Source organism: Agelaius phoeniceus, chromosome 5 (genome assembly GCF_051311805.1).
Source record: "Agelaius phoeniceus isolate bAgePho1 chromosome 5, bAgePho1.hap1, whole genome shotgun sequence".
NCBI classification, from domain to species: Eukaryota; Metazoa; Chordata; class Aves; order Passeriformes; family Icteridae; genus Agelaius; species Agelaius phoeniceus.
This window is the reverse complement of record NC_135269.1, coordinates 34,221,851-34,247,423: the sequence shown is the minus strand read 5'-3', so window position 1 is coordinate 34,247,423 and position 25,573 is coordinate 34,221,851. Positions and strand designations below refer to the sequence as shown.

Sequence of the window (25,573 nt, the reverse complement as noted above, 5' to 3'; positions counted from 1 at the left end):
AAACACGAGACTCAAAATATTCAGCATTTTCGCAGCTCATCCGGGAAGACACTTGAGCCCACTCTTGAGTTAAGAGTCAAATGTGTAAGTTGGACCACATTTGTGGTAATACTGGTAATACAAAATCAGCATGATGCCTCCATCCTGATAAAAGCAGAACATATAGGAAATCTTTATTAAGCTAAACTTTATACTGCTGTTTGTACTGTACCTTTTCTTCCAGTGCTGCCATTCTCTCTTTTAAGTGTAGTTGCAGGCGCTCATTGGATTCTGTCAAAAGTCTGTCTACGGTATCCGATAATCTTTTGTTGTGCTCCTCATTCATTTTTTCTCTTTGCCTTGCCTTTAATGTAGAATAGATGAGACAGATTGGTAGGGTCCAAAATTAACCAATACAGATATGTATAATTTAAAAAAACAAACTAACTGTAACCAACTAAAAGAATTTCACAGGAAATGTAATTACAGTTACTGATTAATGCACATCCATTTTTGTAACAGCAGAATGCTTTCAACTCTGCAACTGGACATAAATTAATGTATTAAGATGGTGAAGTAAAGTAGAAAGATGCTGCCATCACTGCTACAAACAGAACATTTACAATTAGGTAGTTTGAGATGCTGGAGTACAAATGTAGCACTATACTGAAAAGTGCACAGAAGCTGTTTGCAATGCACATACTCTTTGAAGTTCCTGATTCTTCTCTTCAAGTTGAGCTTCTAAGTGTCTCATACGTTCCTCAATGTTTCCATGCCTTTCTTCTGCCTGCAAAAATATAGAAAGACTCTTTCTGTAATTTAGGTGTCTTTGGAAGTTTTTATTTCAGTTAAGTTTAAACAAAACATAAAGCAAGCTACTACTAACTGCAAACTTAGTTTTCCGAACATAAACTTTATTTAAACAGGCAGCTGAACAGCATTGCTTGAAATGTGTCAGCTACAAAGGCCTGTTACATCCAAGCATCAGCAAAACATTGGAGTTATTTATGAGCAATGAAATCAGCCAAATGTAACATGCAGACTGTGCATGGTTTGAACACAAACCTGCCATCGTAAAATTGTAAGCTCCTGAAGCACTGAACTGCACGATGGTTGATTATCAATTTAAAAAAAAATTTAAAAAATGAAAACAAATCAGATGGATTCTATTCAGCAATAGAAAGTAAAGTCCAGTAGGACTACCTTCCTACGTATGGAGATCATTTCTTGTAGTTTAGCTTCCATAACATATTGATAATCATCAGATGAGGTAGAAGAGGTTGGATCAGACTAACAAGTCAAGGAAAAGGAGAGGGACAAAATTGAAAAATCAGAACTAAAGACACTGACACTGAACAGAACACAGCACAGAATGCTTAAAAGAAAAGTGTGACTGAAAATTTAATACTTTTAGCTGACAGATTTTTACATGGAATAAACTACACTGATACTTGGTGAAAAAGATGCAGTTGATGTGGAGAAACTGAAAATAATGGAATGCTAAAGAAGCTATCAACCTACACATGGAAGTACAAGGTTAGTGATGGCTGGCTGATGACACATGACTACAGAGTGGATTCAAAGCGATACTGTCTTATCTAATGTTGTTTCTCTCTCTTTTTTTTTTTTTTTTTTTTTAAATTTTGGTAAACTGAACACCAGAACCAGACTCTCAGAGGCCAAAATCAGAAATTCCTGTATAATTCTTCTACCATTCTCTAGGAATGATTACAATGCATAAATACTACGTAATGGATCAGTCAGTTACACCACTATGAAATGTCATGGTACATTCCCTAATTTCTAGAAAACAGAAAGAATGCCAAAAGAGACAAGGCTCAAGGTTTCATATGCCATTTTAGAATACACTATATAAGGCCTTTCATCCAAATAAACAATATAGTTTTCATCCCTTTGAAAAGATCCACCCTGGTGGATCTCTTTGGAAGATCAAGGTAATCGGATAAAAGAAGAACCTATAAATAAAAATTCATTAATAATAATGAAAAGTTATTACTGAGTATAGAAATGATAATCCAACCAAAGATTCATTACTATTTCTGACAAAAGCTGACCTTAATTAGGTCATTTGTGGCAAAACATGAATATTCATGTTATTGTCATATCAAACAAGCCTATGTTATTATTCAAAAACTAAAAAAGCCCTTTTAAAAAAGGGAAATGCTATATTAGTTTTGTCGCTATGGAAACAGGAATGTGCATAAGGCATACAGAGAGTGCTACTGATGACTGAGTTGTGAGCTCGCGCCTGTCAAATGCTATTTCACTCTGTCAGATTCACCCTCTCAAAAAAAGATCTGAACTCCATCTTCAGATGAGCAAACTTTAATATGCACAAGATATACTAATTTTACAGCTGTATTTTTGTGAGACTACTTTTCATATGCTTATCTACTAATCATTTATCATATTAATTAGGAATAGGTATCAAAGTAATGCCAGATGTTCATAATAACTTAAAATTAACAATAACTTTAATTCAGTAGTATTATCAGTTACAAAAGTTCATACAGAAAGCAATCCTGTGATCTAGTAATTTATAATATACACTGCAGCTTTTGATATGAAAACATCCACATAAGAAAATTCTACTTCGTATAAATACAAGAATATTGCTTAACCTTGAAGACCACTAGTATTATTTTCATAGTATATTCATAGAACTCATATTCTTGCAAAATTTAAGGGTAAGTCTTTGTAATTAAACTCATTTAGAAGTGCAGTTCTTGTTTCTGATCATGAAGCAGGCATATTGTGATGTACTTGAATTTATTTATTAGCTGGAAATATTTTTTCTCTTTATTACAATTTGGACCAGCAACAATACCTCTATGGTCTTCTTCAACTTATCTCTCCATTTTGCTTATTAGTTGGTTTCAGCACACCAGTGCTAATGCACTTCTTCCTCTCCCAATTGGGTAGTTAGAGAGATAGAGAGATAGGGTTGAAAAAGTTAAGTCTCTGTGACTGTAGAACAGATGTCTTTCTACAGAGCAACCAAGTTTTTTCCTGCTCTGTAGAGAATAGAATTTTCCCCTTTTTGAGAGCTGGCTGCAGCATTGGTTCAAGGCCACCCCTCAATGCATTTCCAAGGGTCATGATATGACTTGAAATCACCAAAGCTCTGGGAAGACTTAAGTAATTCTACCTCTTTTGAAGCCAATTCCATAGAGGGAGATACAGAACCCACTGGGGGCACCTTCCTACAAAATGGAACTCCTTATAAGCTTCATTAGCTGACTGCAAAACTTAAAAGCAAGTTACTTAAATGCCACTGCTTCTGATGCCTTGAGAGGCCATCTAGAGCAGAGGCTAGACAGCATTAAAGGAATAAAGTAGTTATTTATTAAAAGGCCTTCAAAGGATGAACCTTGGGCAGTACAAGAGCCTGGCCAAGGCTACACCCAAGATGGACAACAGATCACGAGTTTTTAGACTTTTGTAAGTTTTCGTCCATTAGCATATTGGGGTTAATTGTCCAATTAAAGCCTCAAGTTACGAAGTCCCATCCTCCCAGATTGCTCTCCTCAGTTCACTGTTGTTTATAACTTTTGGGCCTGAAGCTGCAATGGTGTTCTTGGTTCTCAGGCTGGAAAAGGATTGTTTTGTCTAACTGAACTGTGAGGAGAACATGCTAACATTTTATATGAAGTTCAGAGTTATATACTAATGCAGTACAGAGCCTGGAAAACTGAAAGCTAAAGCTTAAGGCATCACTTCAATACACTTAATTGCAGCTTAATGCAAAATATGAAGAAAACTAAAGTAAAACCACTCAGTTCAAAGGGATCTCATTCACATCCTCTGAAATGTGGTGCTAACCTGTCCTTGAAAAGAGAGAAAGAAATCTGTCTAGTTAGCTGTATAATTTACCTTTTTTTTTTTCAAAATAAAATGTAAATTTTTCAGTCCAAACCATGCCATAATAACTTATCTGTCTAGCAATCTTTTCAATGCAGAAAATAATTGTGATATTAGGTCTAAAAATTTTTGGGAAAAAGAGAAGGAATGAAATTATTGTCAGAATTATGTATGTTATCTGAATTCTTATATAGACAACATTCTTGAAAGAACACGATGTTCCCTTAAGAGTCTTATAGCTACCTATTATTTCATAACTGTTTCCTTCTTTAATAAATCAGCAAGATATATGCTACCTTTTCATCTCTTTGGTAGAACAGAAAAACTTGAAAATTAATTAAAATTCAAGATGCCTTAGAACCAAATCAAATGTCATTATTCTAAACACTGCAAATGTATTAGAATATTTTATGTTTCCTTTATGAACTATTTGTTCTGAAAGTGTTATTCTGTATTACTCTAAAAGGACTGAATTATTTTATAGACTAAATATTCCATAATTAGGATCAAGTGCTTGTCTGGCAGAGAGCAAGCACAGGTGCACAGAAAGTATCTACTATGGGCTCTAAAGCTGCTTAGTGATTTTAACCACTGGTTATTATGTGCCAACTGCAGGCACAGCTCCCTGCAGCAGGGATGGGAATCAAAAGGGCAGACAGAAACACATGTACATACTCCCATCTTCCCTGACTTGCAGAAACCCACCTGCAGACAAAGACCTCCAGGAACCAATGTCCCCAGCTGGAACAAACTCCCAAAATGAGGGTTTCAACACCTCCCATCACCCTTTACATTGATGAAGGCCCCCAACTAGGTCTCAAAGAGACCCCTCCAAACCAAAAATCCCCTGTAGCAAGTCAGCTGTTAGCTAAGGGATTTGCAAATCCTTCCCTAAGGACTTCCCCAGGCCATGAACTTAGGACTGGTATACCTGTGGCAGTTACACTTCTTTGTTGCTCATTTGTCTTAGTGAGACCCAGAGATCATAAAGAATAAGTTCTTTGAGAGACTTGGCAGCCCATAAAATACTCAATGTGTCCATCTCAGCCTTGTAGTTTGAGGCACAAGGCAGAGACTGAGACACCAGTGCTTGTCATGCTTCCACAGCAGAATTTTAGGCACACATGAGACAACACAGACAACTGTGGACTCTGAGATTGCTAAAGAAAAGCTGGATTTCTTCAAACTAGTTTGGAATTAATTGAGTTAAAAACTGTAAAGTAGAGCTTACATGACTACTTGCTTGGCAGGCCTTACCCTACATTCTTTCTTCAATGTAAGACTTGCATGCCTGTTTGCTCCTACTCTGTACAGAAGGATTAATAAGACACATTGCAGGATATTCAGCAATGAGCATTTAGAGCATTTAGCCAGAACATTCAGTTAAAAATAGATTTCAGAAATTACACATCTTAAACTGGATTAAAAATATATGGACAAAAGCTAATAATGTCTGACCCCTAGGAGAAAGCAGCATGAGTCTTAATGTTCACTTTGCACTCTCTAGGCCATGGAATAGCCAGAAGAAGGTAGTAACAGCCAGGAAAACTCTGCATTGAGGGAATACCAAAGCAGCTTGTGTGATTTCTAGCCCTGTTAAAACTCTGCTGGTGCTCCTGCTGCTAATGCGCCCACAAAAAAGATGCTGCTTTCTCATCATCTGTTACTGATGGCACTGCACATTTTCTAGGTCTTTGTATCTTAGTTGAAAAGAAAGAAATCCAAATTCAGATGCAGAAATCACTTGTATAATATAGGTGCCATATTCTTTTTTTTTTATGCTGAGTTGCAGGAACAAATCTAAACTTTTCTAATGGTACAATCAATTTTCAATTTTGAGACCCTGACCTTCTTAACACCTGCACTCTCCAGTTTTTCTACTGGCATCCTATGCTTTAGTCTATTCTTGGAATAAGGGCATTATTCACAAAGAAAGAATGCATTATTGAACTGAGCTATGAAATTGAAGGTGAAAACAGGTGATCAGGGTGACAGAGTTGCAACAGCTCACAAAGTTATCTGCTACTTGCTCGCATCTAACCTGTTACCAATGTGAGAAAATGAATCAGCTCAGGTGTCTCCTTTTTCTAAACCCCAACCTTTCAGTCACTAGATAGTCACACCTTCTTTCCCCCTCCTTTGTTTTCCCACTACCTTCTGTACCTCCTAAGTTTAGTAAGCAACTCCTTCAATTTAGCTTTGTCAAAGTCGCCTCTTTCATTTCCTCCTCCGATCAGGGCAAAGTCTCTCAAGAAGAGGGAAGCAAAGTAAGAGGGGTGTTTTGAGAAGACAGAACATGTTGTAAATGTGAAAATTTCTTTGGCTTCCCTCCCCTTCAAAGATTTTTTTTTTTGCCTATAAGAGGATCTATCAACTTTCCTCTCCTGTTAACACATCATATTTTCTCTCTCTTGTTCTCAGAGAGGTTTCTGTATTAACTATATCCAGTCCTTGCAGGGGAACTTTTTCCCCCTCTTTCCACAATTTTCATGGCAGACATACTCCTTTTACTTGTTTTGCAATTTCTTCCCTGCTTAAAGCAAACCACATCCCCACACTGACACAAAACAAGCATTATGTCCCACTTGCCTCCAACTCTCAAGTCATTTTTTATCACCTTTAAAATTAACTGAAGGTGTTACTATGCTAAATGTGGTTTATTATGATATGGTTTCCTCTTCTCCATCTCAGTGCTTCTCTAGTGCAGCTGAAAAGCGTGGCTGGTATTTCTGGTGACCTGCATACAGGAATGATGGTGTAAAATGCTGACTGCTGTCTTGTGATCAGAGAAGTGACTTGGTACCTCTGCTGCACAAGCACCCAGGAGGTGAAGGACTGCTAGTGGGAGTGAGTGAATGGAAGTAGGTGGATGCTGGCTGGCCCTAATAGACCTCTTCCTTGAGCACATGCAAGGAGAAACTGGTGTTGGACAGACTAACCATCTGAAGATTCTGGATGCTCCAATGTCTGTCCCTTCTGAGGAAAATAAACATTTGTGGGATAAAGAAAGGTTAATACAGGAGGGAGGCTCTTTCTACTAGGAACTGCCTCTTCTCCAGAGCAGGCAAACAGACCAATACTGTGAGAGTGAGTAGAAGGTGGCTCAATGAGTCATGGGAATCTAAATCTTGGGATACATGCTGAGAGCTGTGCTACTTGTCATGACCAGACAGGTACCAGTGTGATGGCCAGGCGGGACAGCACAGGATATGGGATCATGCTGTTCCAGGTTAGTCTGCCAGAGGCTGACTAACCCTCCAGTTGTCACCCAATGGGCAGAACACAGTGAAAACAAAGCCAAAGAAAAGTTCAAATGACTCAGGTAAATTTATGGGTACTTATCCAAGTTCACAGTATAGTCCAAATTTTTGGAAGTTCACTCCTTACGAACTAGTTTGGGCATGGAAAAGTAGCAGAAAGACATATCACTATCTTATATACATAAAAAAAAGGAAAACCAACTAATTTTAAAAACTGACATGATAGAAGGATGGCAATTTATATCCTTCATTTGCAGAATCCCAACCCGGATTTATTATGACCAAGAATATTAAAAAAATTGAATGCAGAACTGCAACATGCAACTTTTAAATCTATGGGGGTTGGGGTGGAGGTGGGGAATAATCACAGACAAATCCAGAACATATTTTTTCTGGTTCATCTCCACATGTAAGTAATTGGTCTTATATTTTACCCACAGCGTAGCAGATAACCTACATTACTTTACTTCAAAATACATATAAAGCATGTTTGGTTCAACTCACCTCTTCCATATGATTGTAACCCCATTAATCTCAGAGAAGCCACTTTCATTGAGATAGTACTAAAGGAAGGAGAATCAGTTTTGACTTTTTTTTTTTTTAGTGCAGAAACAGTAGCTGATTTGGTGGCTCCTCTTTTACTTGGTATACATAGACACTGCAGTGATCACACAGCTCAGGCAGACAGGCTTCAGGGATTCTGCAGCCAGATAATTTGAGTGCTACAGACAGCAGGTATGTTGGCACAAAGTCCAACCAAGGCAAAATTAATTAAGCATTATTCAGCCCCTCAGGCAGGACTCGCAGTTGTCAGTGAATAGCTGACAATAGGTAAGAGCACACCAGCTAGCTAACTTAAAACTACTTAAGTAAGCTGCAGTGATTACAGCATCCTTGGTTCAGAGCCTCATTTATGTGATCCATGAAAAGTAATGTACTTTAAACTTCAGAGCTCTCAAAGCAGCACTTTAATAAGCTCTGCAGTTTGCAAAGAAATTGTACACAAGACACATAGGCCAGAGGCTTATTTAACCTATTGGCCAAATTATTACATTCTTCTTCATGTCATATATTCCAAGGCAGCACAATTTTAAGTGAAATACATATCTTCAGTTTTTTATGTAATCACTGAGAAATGAGCAGAACCAGCATTACAACCTATTTCTCAGAGTTTTTTGCTTGGCAAAAACTTTGATCAAGTACATCAAAGTGAAATGGGGTGGAGCATCAGCTCTGTTGACAGCTCTCTAACCACATCCCATGAAATAATGTAAGAAGACAAACGGAGATGTATACTGCAGCTTTATGGTCACAATAACAACAGTATCTCATGGAAGTCCCTGAGTGTTCTGCATGGTTGAAATGGGATTTCTTCTTACGATTTTTGTCATTAATATATGTTCAAGGAGAAATGCAGTTGCAAGAAAAGACATGCTTGAGACTGCCAAATACTTACTGGTGGCTAATTGCTGGAGAACTTATTCAGGAAAAATCCTCTTAAAATAGAAAACAGTATTTTTAAGCTACTGAGGGCATTACAATATATGATTATTTGCTGAATCAGAAACAATTGGAAGAAAAAAAGTTAAAATGCCAAGGGATTGCTCTTCTGTGCACCTGAGTTTTTATTAGAATCCAATGAAGTTTATTTGGTATTTAATGTAGCTCTTTTTGCTGATTCTTCTTGTGTTCCTCCCCGCACCACCTCCCCCAATTTTCAGTCTTTGTTTCAGATTGACACCCATTCATACAAACCTAAAATGACAGCACAAACCCTTGATTACTGAAAGCCTTCCTTTCTTTGTTTCTTCTGCTTAACTAAATTACTTAAAAATCAGATTTTATTAATGAGCTGCTCAGCATTTAAATAAGCAACTAAATATGGAAAACATAGGACCTGCAAAAAGTCCATCAAATTTAAAAAGAGCTCAGCACATAAATAGAAGCATTCCTTGGCAATAGAGAAAGGAAAGCTTAGATAAATCAGAATTATATATAATACAGTGTCTTAAATGCATTTTTCTTTGTCTGATTTCAAGAGACGTAGCATAAACCACATTATATGTCTTTATGAAGCTGATAATACTTGAGCTATATTATTAACTACATGCACACCTGAAAGTAATAGAGGCCAAACATAAAAAGCATTACTGAAAATTTATCTTCTTTTTTCTCTGTAACATAGCAGCCATATAACAAATTTATAGTAAAAAAAATTAAAATCACTCAGTTTCACATTTTTCTTTGAAGATATATGATACAAAGAATCATTCAAAGCAAACCTTGTAAGCATGTACTACAAGTTGCCTTCATTTGTATTGCCCAAATGATCCCACCTGCCACCAGGATTTGAAATTATAGCACTTACTGCAATAAAACTAGGTGTTGTTTATATACTATATGAATAGTATATGAAAACATCCAGAAGAACTAAGTACCTGTAGGAAAGGGACTTCCCTCACTGCCTACCCTTAAATTAGAAACTTCTACACAGTAAAATGAGTCCTCCTAGAGTAAATAATTCTCAATTGTATTGGAAATACATGACTCCCTTGTAAGCATAGCCTAGGCTAACTTACAAATAACTACTTTTCCTGTCATCAAAATAATAATAAGAATTACAAACACGGCATTGAAACCATTCCCATTCACATACTTATCAAGAAACATTTCCTTGTTTCAAACTGGCTCGATATTACCTTTGTTTTGTCCTTAAGGTTAGCAATCAGGCTGAAAATCAGTGTTAAACAACGGGACTTCTGAAGTAAGCCTATTTCTCAGTACCTTAGTCAAAGCTGCAATTCTCTGAGCCAGTTCAGCCTCCACTTCAGGTAAGGTTTCAGCTTTCCTCATCGTCTGCTGCAGCTTCTGCTCAGCCAGTTCGAGACGCTCTTGCAGCTGCCTGTTTTTGTCTTCCAACTGAAAGCCAAAGATAGATAAACAAGTATAAAAAATAAAAATCAGTATTAGGGATTTCCCTTCCCTTTCTAAAGTATCAGTGAAATGATTGCAAAACTCACTAAGAGGCAAGACAACTCTTAGTGTGGGAGTGGTTACTGGAGAGGTATTAACTCAAGCATGGAACAATGTAGGCTGCCAGTCTTACTACTGATGTGAGGCTCAAGGATCTCACAAAGCTGAATAAAAGGACTTGTAAGATGGCACTAATTAAGATGAAAAAGCTCCACTGATGGATGTGGTATTTATCTGAGCAAAATAATAGTACTGGCACCAGTAAAATGAGAATTTTCTAAATGGAAATACAGTCCATCTTACAGAAAAAATTTACATATGAGCTAAAATGGAAAAGAAGTACAATTCTGAAAGGATAGAATTCCCTGAACATAATTTTCTGAATGAATGGCAATCACATATTACGAAAAGTTAAAACTGACATTTCATTCATTACAATTAAATCTCATTTTACAGGGGTGAAATTGAGTGAGCTGTGATAATTATTAGAGAGAAATAGAAGGACTTTTTATAACTGCAGCATCTTCTGGCCTACTGAGATGCAGCACACAATCAAGATTTTTTAATGGTTGCTGCTTTCTTGTTCAATCCAGGTAATACAAGACAAAATTAAAAAGGAGTGTGATTGTAGATTCTTTTCTAATCCTTCAAAAAGCATGGAAAGCCAGGCTTTTCTCATCTCAATGCTGCAAATCAACTTTAAGTCTGACCATATATAGTCTAAGCCTAGTTGCTTTGATTCCTGCTTTGAGTAGGCAGAACTCTGCAGCACAGCATGACTTTGGCAACAATAAGAACTCAGATACAAGTACCTTACTTTTTCCATCGTTGGGTGGTTTTTTCCCTGACAATTGAAGATACCTCTTAAAATAGTCTAAGGAAGCTGGCAAAAGCTGGAGAGTTCTGATGGTTTAGTTTCCCTGAAGAAGTATCAAATACATATATACACACACAGATACAGGGAGATGTGTGCTTGTGTGTGCAAATATATCTGCATACAATTATAGAAGCAGAGATTATCACATCACACAGGCTAATTTCCCATATAGCACTTTAAATTGTTTAAAGACATGCTAGGAAAAAAAAAAGTCTGATACTGAGGCTGGGTTTGAATGATAGAGTATGATTTATATTCACTTCATGTTTGCTTTCAGTTTATATCATATTCTTCAAATTACAAATCAGTGTTCTATGCTCAGTTTACATTCCAGATTTGGAATCACCATGGAAACAAAGTACCATGAGAGAAAGCTGCACAGTCATGTTATAAGCTTTCTTAAAACATATTCACAGTTAATTTAGCTTTTTAAAATGGTATTTGCACTCTACTCATCTGTAAAATCATTAGAATATACTGTATGCAAATTCTGATCTTTTCTGCAGAAAGGAATTTTTTCAGCTCAAGCTATTTTTTAGAAAATAAAATTCCAAAATTGTCACATAAGAAGCAAAGATATTCCACTACCTAGGGAATAAGAGTGTGTGCACTTATGCAAGACTATCAGAAAACACAGTTATTTTCCAACATTGAAAGTATACCCTGATACATTGAAATTATTGTTCACAGCTGTAGCTGCTAATCCGAAATTTAGAGATGCTGAACAATTTAGGATTTTTTAGATTAACTGGTCTGTTGATTAAAACTGAACAGATTAACCTAACAGAAACCTCTTATAGGAAATTGCCATCAGTTTTCATTGTGCATGAAGAAAAGAAGTGGCTGATGCAGGTGCAGCACCTGGCGCAGGATGGCTTCCTTGTTGGCCAGCTCGTTTTCCAGCTTGTCGTTCATGTCGTGTATGGAGGTGGATTCTCTCTGAGCACTGAGGTAGCGCTTCTCCAGCGTAGTTATTCTTTCTTCCATATCCTCCTTTTGTGCCATTGCCTAATGTGACAGAAAAACCCCCATCAGGAACCATGCAATTAAAATGCTACATAATTTTATACTAGTTTAATTTTCATGCTAGTAGTAGACAGGATTATATTATTATCAGTAGTATATCTTCAGTTGTAAAGAGAATTCTTTGGGATTTCTTGTAGCTATGATACAATCACAGGGTCAGCTAGGTTGGAAAAGACCTTTGAGATCATCAGGTCCAACCTATGACACAACTCCACCTTGTAAATTAAACCATGGCACTGATACTGTACCCAGTCTTTTGTTGAAAGCCAGTGGAACAGGAAGATAACTAATGAATACTAAAATAGATTCTAGACGCCAACCATCCACACATAGTGAGAATATCTGCCTAAGAGATGACATACTGAGAAACATCACAATTTAAGAGGAGGAAAGGGATGGAAATTTAAATTTTACTTTCATTTATTGAGAGAAAGGAATAAATTTCTAGTGCTATTTCTCAACTTAAATTTTCTGTCTCCTATGTTTAAGGGCTTTCATCAGTGCTCAACTTTTGCTGCTCATATACACTGGCCTCTATCAGTTTGCAGTGGATATCAAAGGAACAACAATCAGGAAATATGAGGTGAACATGCCAAATTCCTTACCTCTCTAATGTCTCTCTGATATTTACTGTTCATTTCCTCTGTTTTAATGAGCTCCTTTCTCGTAGTCTCTGCTTCCTGCTCTACCTCTCCCACCCGAGAAGACAGTGCAGCCAAACGCTCCTTCATCTGTGCCATTTCATAGTTTTGCTTTTCCAACAGCTCCTGAAGCTCAACAACTTGACTGGCTTCATCATTGGAGTCTATGGAGCCATTGGATAGGCGCTGTTAATGGAGAAGTGACATTGATTAATTGTCTTTTAATGTGGACTCTAGCTAAAGAATTTCTAAAGAAAAAACTATTTTAGAAATTACGAAAGTAACTAGGAAGGAAAAAACCATTTTCACAGTAGATAAGATAGGTATAGTTGTGAAAAAATAGCAGAACATGAATTCACATATCATTGGATTCCAGAATGTACCATCACAGAGAGATGCAAACACTTGCATTAAGAGCAGAATACTGCACATAAAAAAGTTTAGTTTCGCATTATGACTATTTGAGTACAGATTACAACAGTACTTCTAAAAATCATCAAATTTCTTTCATTGGTTCTTAACTAAACTTACATAGCACTTTAACCTAAATAAAGTTTATATCATTTGCAAAATATACCATGCTGCAGATGGGAAACAACATTAATTAATCACAAACTCAGTGTACAAGAAAATGCTTTCAGTCTGGACAACACACTGGTGAGATTTACATTAGAAACAAGTTCTGCTGAAGTAATTTATGTGCTGCTAAAAGCCTTGGTGTGAATATAGTTATGAAGAAAAAAAACAAAAACAAATCCAAAATTCTGTAACACATGCTGCATTTGAGATATGATCTCAGCAATATGATTTATATTGCAAATGAATGATTTCAGGATAGAAGTGCATTCACCAGCAGGACATGCTGGTATTGCCTCATTACCAGATATTCAAATTAACCTTTTCCAGCATAGGCTAAGCCTATGGTTTCATACAAATTTAATACTCATGTGAAACAAAACAGGCATAAACAACAAGAAAAAAATCATAAATATTTTATTTGACCTACAACACAAAAAAATAAAACCAAAGTGCCTAACCTGTCATTAACTTTCTTGATTATGTAATTTTATCAGCAAAATTTATATTATGAAGCACAGGAGCAAAGTATTTTGTTGTAACTATAATTTTAAACATCATACAGAAATATTGGTCCTAAAAGCTGCTTATTGTTCTTCAGGTGATAATGTGTATAGCAATGTAAATATGAAAAATTCCTAGCAGAGTCTGAGGGGAAACCAGCTTTTGTTAGCACTTTGTATTATTATTGTCTAAATATATCTATATAGAAATCCTCTAGCACATTCTAAGAACATTATTTAATGGCCTTAACTGAATTCTTTTCTCAATCAGACATAAAATGAACCCAGATCAAGATTACCTGCTCTACTGTTTATCAAGTAACTCAGTTACAAAGTTGTATTCTTTATACCACCTAATTATATTTTAGCTATTTTATGTTAGTGCTGAAACATTGTTGATCTACTTTCAGGACACCATGGTAAAATGACCATCGCATATAAAAAACTTATTTACACTTAGTTTGGTATTTTTAAAGTGTTTTATTATTCTGCTTGAATCAAAATGCAATTGCACTGTGATTCAAGCAGAATAGCATATGTAGCAGTCACAAATGAAATAGTACTCAAATACTCAAACAAGGATAAGACAGCTAAACCATCATACTCTGAAAATTTTGAAAATTCAAGATAAAGATTTATCTATGACAATTATAATCTCTTTTACAGTTACAATCTTGTACAGCAATTTTAGCAGTTTTCACAGGTTAGCAAATTTTATCTCATATGGAATTTGCCCTGCAGCTCTCTGAAAAGCAGTCCAGAATGCTACAAAGTTATAATAAGCCAAATATCAAATCTCAGATGCAATAAATGGCATGTGTTCATGTACCTTATGTGACACAAACCGTGGTAATTATGAAATGGCAACCCGTGGTACCTGGGAGTACATTCACTGCAAGAGAAGTATTCTCTTCTCATTAATTAAAAGCTCATTAAGCTTTTTTCTTTAAGATATGAATAACTAAACCTCATATAAATTAAATCTGAAGAACAAATTTTTTCTACTAATTTACTTAATATCTGAGATTACTGGAAAGACAAGTGATATTGCAGTTACAGTTTGTCTCTCACCACTAAACCAATGCTGTGATCGACAATTATGTATGCAGGTACTTTGATATATGCACATTAACTTCCCTCTTAGTTCTTTGAGGAACTCTTTTCACAAACTGTTTTAATTCTAATAATTGTTCAGCCTTGCTTTAAATTTTTCTTGTATTCATATATAGAGCTGGTTGGCATTTAAAATTTCCAACTTACTAAAAACATCAACATTTTAGTTTTCCTTAGTAAGATCAGGATTTTAAAAAAGCTTTCTGTAAAGACATAAATAAAATTTTTAAAACTCAGTTTAAAATCTGGTATATTTTGAATTTTGAAGCATACTTTGGAAGTTTACCAAGGGATTTTAACTGACATTTTGTCACTTTAATGCCTTGTTATTATTATATGATATATCCATTACATGGGTACATCACAAACAGCAATCACTTTAAAAGACCACAGGTAGAAAGCTATTAAGTATTAATTCAAGAAATAACTGATATAACATTCCTCAGTTTTTTAAGGAGGGCTTTTATCAACAGTTATGGTAATAATTCCCCTTCTCTCCCCCACGAAAATAGCTTGAACAAGAATATGAAAATATACTGTGTCAGTAGAAGCAAATGGCATTCTACAGATGGTGATTCCAATTCACTTTCTGAATTAGTGAAAGGAGCAGGAACCTCCGCTTCTCCAGAGAAATTTTCTATGGAATAAGCTGGAAGGACAGAACTGCAGCATCTTCTCTATTATCAGTTTTATGAATAATGTCCATGTTTGATTCTTTTTCTTGTTCGTTGTCTCGCTGAATTTTTTAAATCTAGTTGAATTTTTTTTGTTTGATGGTATTTAAGGAGCTTCTTGTTGCTGATGCTGTCCATCAATTGCAACACCTTGCAATTAATAAATAAATTTCAATGTTGTTGCTGTATATTAATTACAATCCTTTGTAAATAAACTACTAGTTGAATGTTTGAAACAATGAAATCAAATCGATCTCTGCTAATTATTACCTGAAGCACTACAGGAAAACTTTTCAGAAAAGCATACTCAAAAAATTTCAAAATAGACATTCTTAACTATCATAACCCTATGCTACCCCAAATGGCCAAAAATGAAAGAAATAGTGTCAAATTAGTTGGGGTGGTGAAAAAGAAAGTATTGGAAGTAATCTGAAATGATTAGGAAATCTTTAAAGAAGGAATGATAAAGAAAATTTTCTAACTGGTCAAAACATTCTAGTAGAGAAAATAAAAAATGTACATGGTCCCTAGATCTGTCATAGAAGTTAATCATCCAGATGAAATCTTCAACAAATTTTAGGATGCTGTCTATCAAAAGTGGTCATGAAAAAACTACACATGGACACACTCCTTAAGTTCAATTAGTTCTCAGGAAAGAATCTAAGACCAATGGCTACTTTTCCTCAAAAAAAAGAAATGTGGCAAGCAGCTCACATGCTTCAATGCTTTGAGGGTTTTTTGCTAACTGGTTTACCCAACATAAATAGTCCATCTGTTTCTATCACATTTACTTATTGAGACTTCAATGCTGCAGAAGCGGCACCATCACGAAATTCGCCCCTCATCTTTGCTGCCTTCTACAGACGTGGCAGGTGCACACAGCTGCAGTGTGGTGTGTGCTCACCTGCTGCACACACTGTGAGGCCTCTGGCCTCTGCTCCAGCCCCTTTCCACAGCTTCTCAGCCACATGAGAAATCTGGATGGCATCGGACTGAAAGGCTCAAGAGAAGCGTAAAACATCTTCTCCTGCGCTAGGTAAGAGCAAACAAAGGTTTATGAGCCCTGACATCTCTACCCAGCAATGCAGTACTTGTATCCCTCCTCTCATGGGAAGAATGTGGACTTGCAACAGCAAGAGGATGCCTGTTGTGGGTTTTTCTAAGCTAGGATTTTTTTTTTTTTCTGTTACATCAGCATATCACCACAGTAGATAAATAACTGATATTGCATAAATAACATGGTTGTTACCATGGGTTTTAAATATACTCTTCCTCCATACAGAAATCCTTTACACTCACTCAAATACAGTCAAACAAGTTAGGAGGAGAAACAAAAAGGATGGAATAATCATCAAGTAAGTCTGATAACAATGATGGTACTAACTATAACAGGTGACACACTGCATAGACAGGGATGAGGGGATAATAGGAATTAAACAAGAAATATCTGGGGGAGAAGTAAAATTTTAATTTCTTAAGGTCTGTGGAAATGGAGGAGGAAAGTAAATGTTCCCTAGCACTGAAAAGAATGAAAAGGAAAATAACATTGCTGGAACATGGTTTTCTTTCTTTCAAGATCCAAAAAGCACAGCAGTAAGACAATCTGCTGCTCACATAGGAGTGTCAGCAGGGAGAAGGACAGCAAATTGGAGCATTACAAATAACCATAAATCCCCCCTATATTGCTGCTGCTCTCTACATGAGATAATAAAAGGGAAAGCAGCTGCAGACTAGGCTACTAGAAAAAAAAAACAAGAAAAAAAGGAACAAAGTGTAAAAGAAACACCATGATAAATTGGAAATTAAGGCTAATCTGGAATACTGTAGTCTTTGTTAATCTAACTCATACTGCCCTTTCAATTAAACAGTAGCAAAATAACACTGGAGGCAAACTAACTGGAGTTACACGTAAGGTAAAATAATAAAAAAAACCCCAAAAGACCAGTAGGGACACCAGTTTACAGAAGTTTGCAAAAGAAATGGTAAAATTGTCCCAGGTTATATAGCAAAGTTCTTTTCCATTTTATTCTGTAGAAAGAACTTATGTTCAATTAAATATGTGCTGAAATGTACATGAAAACCTAATTTTTTAAAAGGAAATCCCAAGAACAGTAAAAAAGCACCTCCAGGTGGTATTTCCTCTCCAGCTGTAAAACATCTGACACAAAATATTTGGTCTAAATACTATCCACCAGTAATTAATTACATATTTTGTGCTAGACTTTAACCTCAGAGAGTGGTGAGAAGGAAACCAATAAGATCTCATGAGGTTATCTCTGAACAACCTGCAGCAGGGACAAGACTCATTAACCTGACAGAACTCCTCATTTGTGCCTCTTAGTTTTGGTTGTACAAGCACAGGTGATTCACAGGATGTCCATATGCACAAGAGTTTCCATGTCAGAGAACTAAATTAAATTCTGTCTCACCATAAGGTACCTTTGAATAATGGAAAGAAATCTAAAAACTCAGAATTCTGGTCTTTTAGAAGTCCTAGAAGAAACAAGTATTTTCATGGTGTAAGCATTGGGTTGTGTTGGGGTTTGTGTGTATGTGTATTCTCCCTTTTTATTTGTGGTTTTGTTTATTTAAACCATAAAATATTGTGTCTTATGTCTACTCTTTATTAGGACACTCTCTAAATGGTGAATAACAATAACTGACACTTTTTTAAAGGAGTATTGGCAAGTTGATTGCACCATAAATCCCTTTTGCACCATGGTCCTCACATGGAAATCTGGAAAATTTTGTCCCAAATCCCAGGAGAAAAAAGATTTTTTTTTTTTTATTTTTAGCTTTGTAATGATGGAGATGCTCCTTTCAGCTTAGAAAATCTGGTAATGAAGGCCACATCATCAGAAATAGTTTACTTCACAAGTCAAATAAACTTCTCTGAATTCTATAGTATGGGAATATAAAACAGTAAGTAAAACAACCACCAAGTTAAATTATACAGGTCATTTACTTTTATGAAAGCAAGAGTAAAAATCAATGCTGCTAACAGTAAGACTTACTGATGCTGTTTGAGAGGTAAGAATAAATAAGTTAGCAGAGGATGCTTTTGACTATAGTGTAGAGTTCTTCCACCCCATTCCATTCAAATGCCCCATGCAAAACATTCAAAAGAAACTGATACTAACAGAGACACCTTGCTATGCCATAGACCAAACCCAAAGCACAGCTAAACAAGCAAAACCAGCATGATCATCATCCATGTAAGCAGCACACAAACCAGAGTATTGGAAAGCTATGCCAAAACCAGTAGCATTAAACCTAAGCTGTCACAGTCATTTCTAAGTGGTTGATGGCCTCTATATTTGAATATTATTCTACTTCTCTAGGTTGTTTCACACATTTTGGTCTGTGTCAGGCAGTAATCTGATCATTAGAGGTCTCCTCTTCAATTACTCTGAATTGTCTCCAACCTCTAATTAGCTATCAATTACAATATTCTCTCAACTGAAATTTTTCTTCCCTACCCCACTACTGATGCAAAAATAGCTACCTTCTCTAGCACTTTCGTCTCTAAACATCCTCACTTTAGTGATCTTTCTACTTAGCCATCAAAAGACTCCTAGTTTGTTACTAATTTAAAGATCTAGAATGTCTGTTTCCTGATCAGCTTTCAGTTCTTATTCATCTTTCTGATGCCTGTGATCATCTGTCCCAGTTTAGTCCTTTTGCAAAATGAGGGATGGGAGGGTGTTCACTTGATGGGTGGGCATTTTTTTTTTTCTTGCTGCTGGTCCCTTCCAAAATGCCTGCCTGTTTCTCTTTTACACCATTAGAAGACTTTCTCAGCTCTCAAAGACAGAAATCAGTTACTGCTCCTTTATTTTGAGGGCTATCTAGCTGTTCCAACCAAACTACACACACAAAATCAATTCTCATTTGCTTTGACTAGCACCTTTTTCTTAGTAGCCTCCCCATTCTACCATTAGAAATTATCTCCTGGCAACTCCTTGCAGTAAATCAGCCAGCAAAGGTCAGTCAGCCTTGCTGACATCAATGCTGTCAGCTATCACAGTACTTGAAATGTGAAATTGCCTCTTTAAGGCTGTGTTTTAACAGGCTTAACATGCAGTAGCATATAGGGGTTTCTAGCAGGTAAAAAGGAAAGGAAACTTGTATGAATGAAAGGCACACTAATTTATATGAAACAAGCAAAGAATTGCTTTCTTGACAAAGATCTGAGAAGTCTATTGATTTATCATTTAAACTATGCATAATTAATGCAGCTCTGTATGCTACAGTGTGAAGCACTAAGTATTCGTAGTCATGCAGCCAAACTAAACTATTAAGCAGAACAGTACTTACAAAATACTTGCCTAGACTCTTCCTGAAAGAACACTGCATACTATCCTCAGATTCATGAAGGCTTCTAATCCCAGCTGCAGCTTTTACCCATGTTTCCTTTCACCCAATACTCCTCACCTCCCCAGGTGTGTCAAGCCATCAACCTTCCTTAAGCCCCCCTCAGAACATGATTCTTTAATTAGCTTCATCAATATTATTCCAGAAAGATATTATTTAAAACCAGAAAGATATCTGCACTGGTTGTAAAGAAACTCATAATCTGTTTATGAAATGTATTTTGTATTATTTCTCTAATGTAGAATATATGGCTTTGGGGCAAGAATCACAGCTCCCGATATTTTTTATACATCACATTTATACATAAGCCCTTCCTTCACTCCTTTCTCTGCCATTTCACTATGTTGTCAGTCGAAAGATTTTTTTATTTATTCATTCAAAACAAAGGAGTGTATGTGATATAAACTTTTTTCAGTAAAAGCTGAAACTGGAAGTTTTCTGAAGATTTCTATTAATCATACAAAAACATGCATCTGAAAATCCAAAAATAATCAAGTCCAAAACCCAGAACAGATTCTGATGATTGCTCTGAAAGTCATTTGCTACTTTTATTAAAAGTGTTTAGATTTGCACACTGAACATTTTAGCTCACTGGGTTTGCCTTGGCAAAACACCTTTTACTCCTACAGAATACAATGCCTACAATTTTTTGCCAATGTTTTCACAGATTTTTACATTCGTAACTTACTGATTTAATTTTGAACATTTGATTTAATTATTGTAATATGTTAGTGTTATGAGTAAGATGAAAAAACCATGATTCTTAAATAAGTTCAATGTGACAGCCAGAGGTTTTTTATAAAGCAAAGTAGACCCAGCTGTTTAGCTCTTGCAAGAAGTATAGAAGGCTCTGAATTCCTCATAAAATGTAGCATCTGGTCTTCATGTAGCATCATGGCACCAGAAATATCAGGCTGTTTCACCTCTCCTGGTATATGTATCTGCTTCCTTTTGTTTCTGGAATTGTTTTGAAGGGAATTACCAATTTCTGTTGGTAAAACTGCCCTTACTATAGGTAGGACCAGTGTGCTTCCAAGGACAAACACCCTGATTTACACTTCACCTAAATACTTAGCTTTTGTGCCTTCAGTGTAACAGAAATCCATGCTGAACTGGCTTTCTCAAGCAGGAAACTTTTTGATACATCCATGGCATCTTTGAAATGGATGTAGTCATAGTCAATGGGTGTAGTCAATAGTCATTTCTCCAGGTAATTAATCTCTGATAAAACTCCATTGACTCATCAAAAGAACTATTGCAATGCTTTTTAAATATTTGAATTAAAATATCTGGAACCTAATTTAGGAATATTCTCCATTATGAGAGGGAAACAAGGAATATACAATTACAGCTGAAAGGGATAATGCAATGGTGGACATTCAAGGTGTACAACTTCAGAAGATCTCTTTTTCAAAGCAACTTTAATGCTTCCTAATTTTCCTAATGATCATTTCAGAAAATACTGTTTTACTGAATAATTCAACTTTCATGGTTCTTCAAGAAGCTGAAATAAATACCTGTAGGAAATAATTAACTTATTTTAAAACAAACTGCTTATTCACAGTATCTTATTTCTGGCTGTTCAGTCCCATCATTGCAGCATCCCTAGTTGCTTCCCTAGATTTCCCAATGGACACCTTATTCACTGGGAGCTCTCTCTTTCCTGGCTTTTGCCTGTGGGGAAATCAGGCAATTGTCCTTAGAGATTCAGTGAAGGATCTGGGTGGCAGCAAGCCAGATCTAAGTAGGAGAATATCTGATAACAGAAATGGTTGCATCTTAATTCCCACAGCAGGTGATCTTTGTCAGGTGTTCTTTAAAACAATTTTTCAAAGTCCTTTAAAGCTCTTCTCTGTGCAAGTTGGCCTGTTTGCAAGTTTCTATATTTTCTAGCTTTTAAGTTTCTCTTTCCTAAAGGATAAGGAATTGATGATGGCCACCAATGTAAATGTAGAAAGGTGCAGAGCAGCTCATGCAGAGGATGTGAATTAGAGTGCACTGGTTGATCTGGTGTCAATGCAGACTCCTCTTAACTCCCTACCCAGTAGGCTTTCATTACCATAAGGAGCAAAAACCTTTATTTCAGCTTAACCCAACCAATCTAAATAGTTTTTATTAGGAAGCATAGATGTTTTCTGGACATAATATTCTAGAAACATTCATTTAAAAAATGATGATATGTTATGTTGGATTTCATTCTTCTCATTAGTGCTGAAATATGCAGATTTCTTAAAGGATGGCTAGTCTTATTCCTACTTAGTTCTGCTTGTAAGCCATGAACCTAATGGCTCAAAGCAGAAGACATGGCTTCATCAGAAGCCATGTCTTCTGATTTGAGCCATTAGGTTCAAGAAAGTGGGAAATCAGAGATTTTTCAACAGTGTAGTTGGGTTTAAAAGAACAACTGAGTGGGGTGAACACTGTTGATCAAAATTTCACAGATGTGTCTGTGAATAAGATTTTGAGGGAAAGTGTAGCTGAACAGCATTTGTTTACTGTGTGTTTCTCAACCATATAGATTACTTAAAGGAAAATACACATAAACTGCAAAATGTGTAAAATTAATGCCTGCACTGTGAGTGCTCAATTGTAAATTGGGTTGACTATAAAATTAATAATGATGACAGCTATTTTTTCTAAGTATGATTTATGCCACTGTTCATCATATGGCATTACACAAAAATGCAGAATTAGAGATCCAAGCAGCTCTGAATGAAATGAGCTCTACTCATTTCAGCTGTCTGCCAAATGTTATGTTGTGCTATCATTTTAATTTATTAATTCTGAAGCAAGAGAGGAAGATGCTCAATTTGATTTTTATCAATGTGGAAATCTAAGGCTAAGGAGAAAACCTTTTTTACTGAATCAGTCTCTACATTTTGTTCTCTCTCAGCATTAAGCAGCAAATACTTAGCCTGAATTCTACATACCTATTTCCTACTGAAGGAGTCCTAAGTAGCTCCTCTCTATATGAGCATGGACCCAAATTGGAATAATATCTATAGGCAGCACAGAGCAAAATTGCTTTTTCTAGTTTTTATGTCTCTGCTACCCTCTTAGGGTCTCTTTTCTTTCAGGAATGTTTGCATATACAGCCTTCCACACGTAATGCCAGTACACCTTGTCCTTCTGTATGTAGCATACCACAGATCACTCAGCAGCATATAGTACTCATAACTGTAGCATAATGCAAACAATTCAAGAAAAGTTAGTTATAAGCTATGGATCTAACTCAATACCCTATCAAAGAGCAAGGACCTATCCATTTGCATTTGTGTTCCATTTAAACAAGCTCATATTTTTTCATATTGGTTTCAGTAGGCAGACAATACTCTAAGTGGACATCCCATAAAATATTCACATTACTAAAATCTAAAGCCTGATTATTTATCATATGGATTGTTAGATTTAATGACAACTAACATTTTTATACCTTTTCATGAACCTTTTGCCCTGGCTCCATTCCTTCAATATGCTCTGACTCAGCAGACCCTTCCCCAGCTGCCATTTTCCTTTGAATGTGTGCATTTTGTTCACGCAAAGCTACAATCTGCAAAAGAAAAAAAAATAAGTGGTAAATATACATAAGAAACCAGAAAAATACTGAGCAGGCAATTTTTAAAGTCCATTAACAATTCAATCCTATGTTGGCCATCCGTAGTATTTGCAAAATTAGGTCATTATATGCAGAGAGGCTTAAAACTCAAGCATACTAACAATATCTTAAGGCCATTAAGGATGCAAAGGAACAAATGACATGACAGTCAACACTGTCTTGTCTTCTACCCTGCTTTTGTGGTAGGACACTTTTTTTTAGCTTGAAAGATGAAACAGCAGTTAGCCATTGATTTTTTTACACATTGAGAACAAGACTTACTCTTTTATCTAGAATTCAATGAATGCCAAACTTGTGCTACAGGAAAACAGTAGCAAGAGGCAATGAATCAAACCCAGGTGGTGTAAAATAAAAGTGCTAGTTTTCTGTCAGCCTCCCATCTGTTCGTAACAGCAACATACATTTTACGTGGTTTTTGTCAAGAAAAGCATGTACGTTAACACCCTCTACTACTCACTGACTCTCTTAGCACATATAAAAGTAGGTTTTATCATATTTAAAATATTGGTTATTTATTGGTAATACTACTAAAATTCCCATGCAGCTACCGGAAAATGTTTTCTCTCTGGCTTTGTGGCTTACTCTCAGGCAATAATCAGCATAGAAAGATTTAGGTCCTAATTTTTTTTTTACGTTGTATACTACAATAAGCTGGAAGAGCTGGCTAATATGAACAGTAAATTTTGTTAAATTGCACAGTTAGATATCTCTGTATTGTTCTGCTTTTATGAGCACATACAGTAAATGGTTTACCTGATGAATAACATTATGTATTAAACACAGTAGAACACTGGTAGGATGCCAGTTTTGGAAAGCTGGTGTAAATTTAAAGGCTTCTGTCACTATATTTTGTCTGCATAGGTCCTGAGTCAGAATCACCCTAAAAGACTGTTCTGTCCTAGAACACAAAGGCATGGGGTAGGAAGGAGAATTTTAGGTAATACTACCTGGTAACCATGTGCAGCAGCCAAGAGTTTGTGCAACATTTATTAAATCAAATTAAGTTAAATTTAGCTCTAATTGACATCAAGATAAACTTACTTTGATGTGAATAATTTAATTTCAATTTGAAACATTTTTTTCAAATCTGTTTAAGTTATATTTAAGTGCTTATTTTAAAGACCATTTGAATCACTCTTACATCTCACAAAATTTGAGATGTAAGAGCACCACTTTAAACAAGTCTTCCTTAATATAAATGTTGAAAATTTCTGTAATATCAGATTCTGATGAGCAGGCTGATTCACTGCTCACTAAAAATTCCAAGTTACAGCCCCTCTAGAAGTCATATACTCCCCCTGATATAAGTGCCAAGACCAAGACTTGAAAGCAAAATTTAATCCAAGCAATTATAGGAAACTACAAAAGTGGGATTTAAAACTGAGACAATCTGTGTCTTTGGGGGTTGTACAAATACAGTGAACTTTAAAACACTTTGCTTAAATAAGAGAATTATATCTGTCTCAAGTAACAGAAAAAGGACTGGTGTAATCTCATTAGCATAGTCTTGCTTTTTACACAATCAGTAATTCAATATTTTTGGCTTGTCTTTTGAATAGTTTCACTTATTTTTCTTTATGGTTCAAACAGTTCTCAAATCAAAACTACTGAAACTTTGGCTTCCAACAAACAAAATTAGCCATCAATTAGTGCTAAAAGATACCTTCAGGTAGGCTAAGTTAGATACTTCAACAGACATATTATAGAATTTTGACTGATGTAGAGCAACTACACATAATATTAAAAAATGCAAAATCATAGGATATATTAACTGAGAGGAATCAATATAGCTGACTTTTTCATATGATAATCTTTTGTTGATCCATTAAAAAGCAGAGATCACTATGCCTTCATTTTGAATTATCACCTGTATCTACACAAATCCTTAACAGGCCTGTAGCTGAATAAGAATACTCTTTAAACACTAGTGCAAAAAATTATCATTTTATAATGTATTTGAAAGAGTTTAATTTTTCTTAGCCTCCATGGGTCTTTAGGTACCACCACTTTCAAAGTAAGTAAATAAATAAGAAAAAAATCCATTGTCCCTTTTAGATGACAGGCAAATAAAGTAATACA

At 35.8% G+C, this 25,573-nt stretch overlaps 1 protein-coding gene across 9 annotated transcripts in view; it reads right to left on the bottom strand.

Annotated features, from left to right (window-relative positions):
• The window catches only part of PPFIA2 (PPFI scaffold protein A2), a 290,351-nt gene that overhangs the window by 53,464 nt on the left and 211,314 nt on the right, over positions 1-25,573 (bottom strand). For 5 of the 9 annotated variants that reach the window (XM_054631393.2, XM_077178786.1, XM_077178785.1 and 2 more), the window contains 7 exons: positions 23,312-23,428; positions 12,603-12,824; positions 11,833-11,979; positions 9,906-10,040; positions 1,183-1,269; positions 683-766; positions 212-343 (listed from right to left, as the gene is read on the bottom strand). In XM_054631393.2, coding sequence (XP_054487368.1) covers positions 212-343; positions 683-766; positions 1,183-1,269; positions 9,906-10,040; positions 11,833-11,979; positions 12,603-12,824; positions 23,312-23,428 — 924 coding nt within the window. The remainder of the gene's footprint in view (positions 1-211; positions 344-682; positions 767-1,182; positions 1,270-9,905; positions 10,041-11,832; positions 11,980-12,602; positions 12,825-23,311; positions 23,429-25,573) is intronic. The other 4 variants (XM_054631394.2, XM_077178787.1, XM_077178790.1 and 1 more) reach the window with 1 other exon arrangement.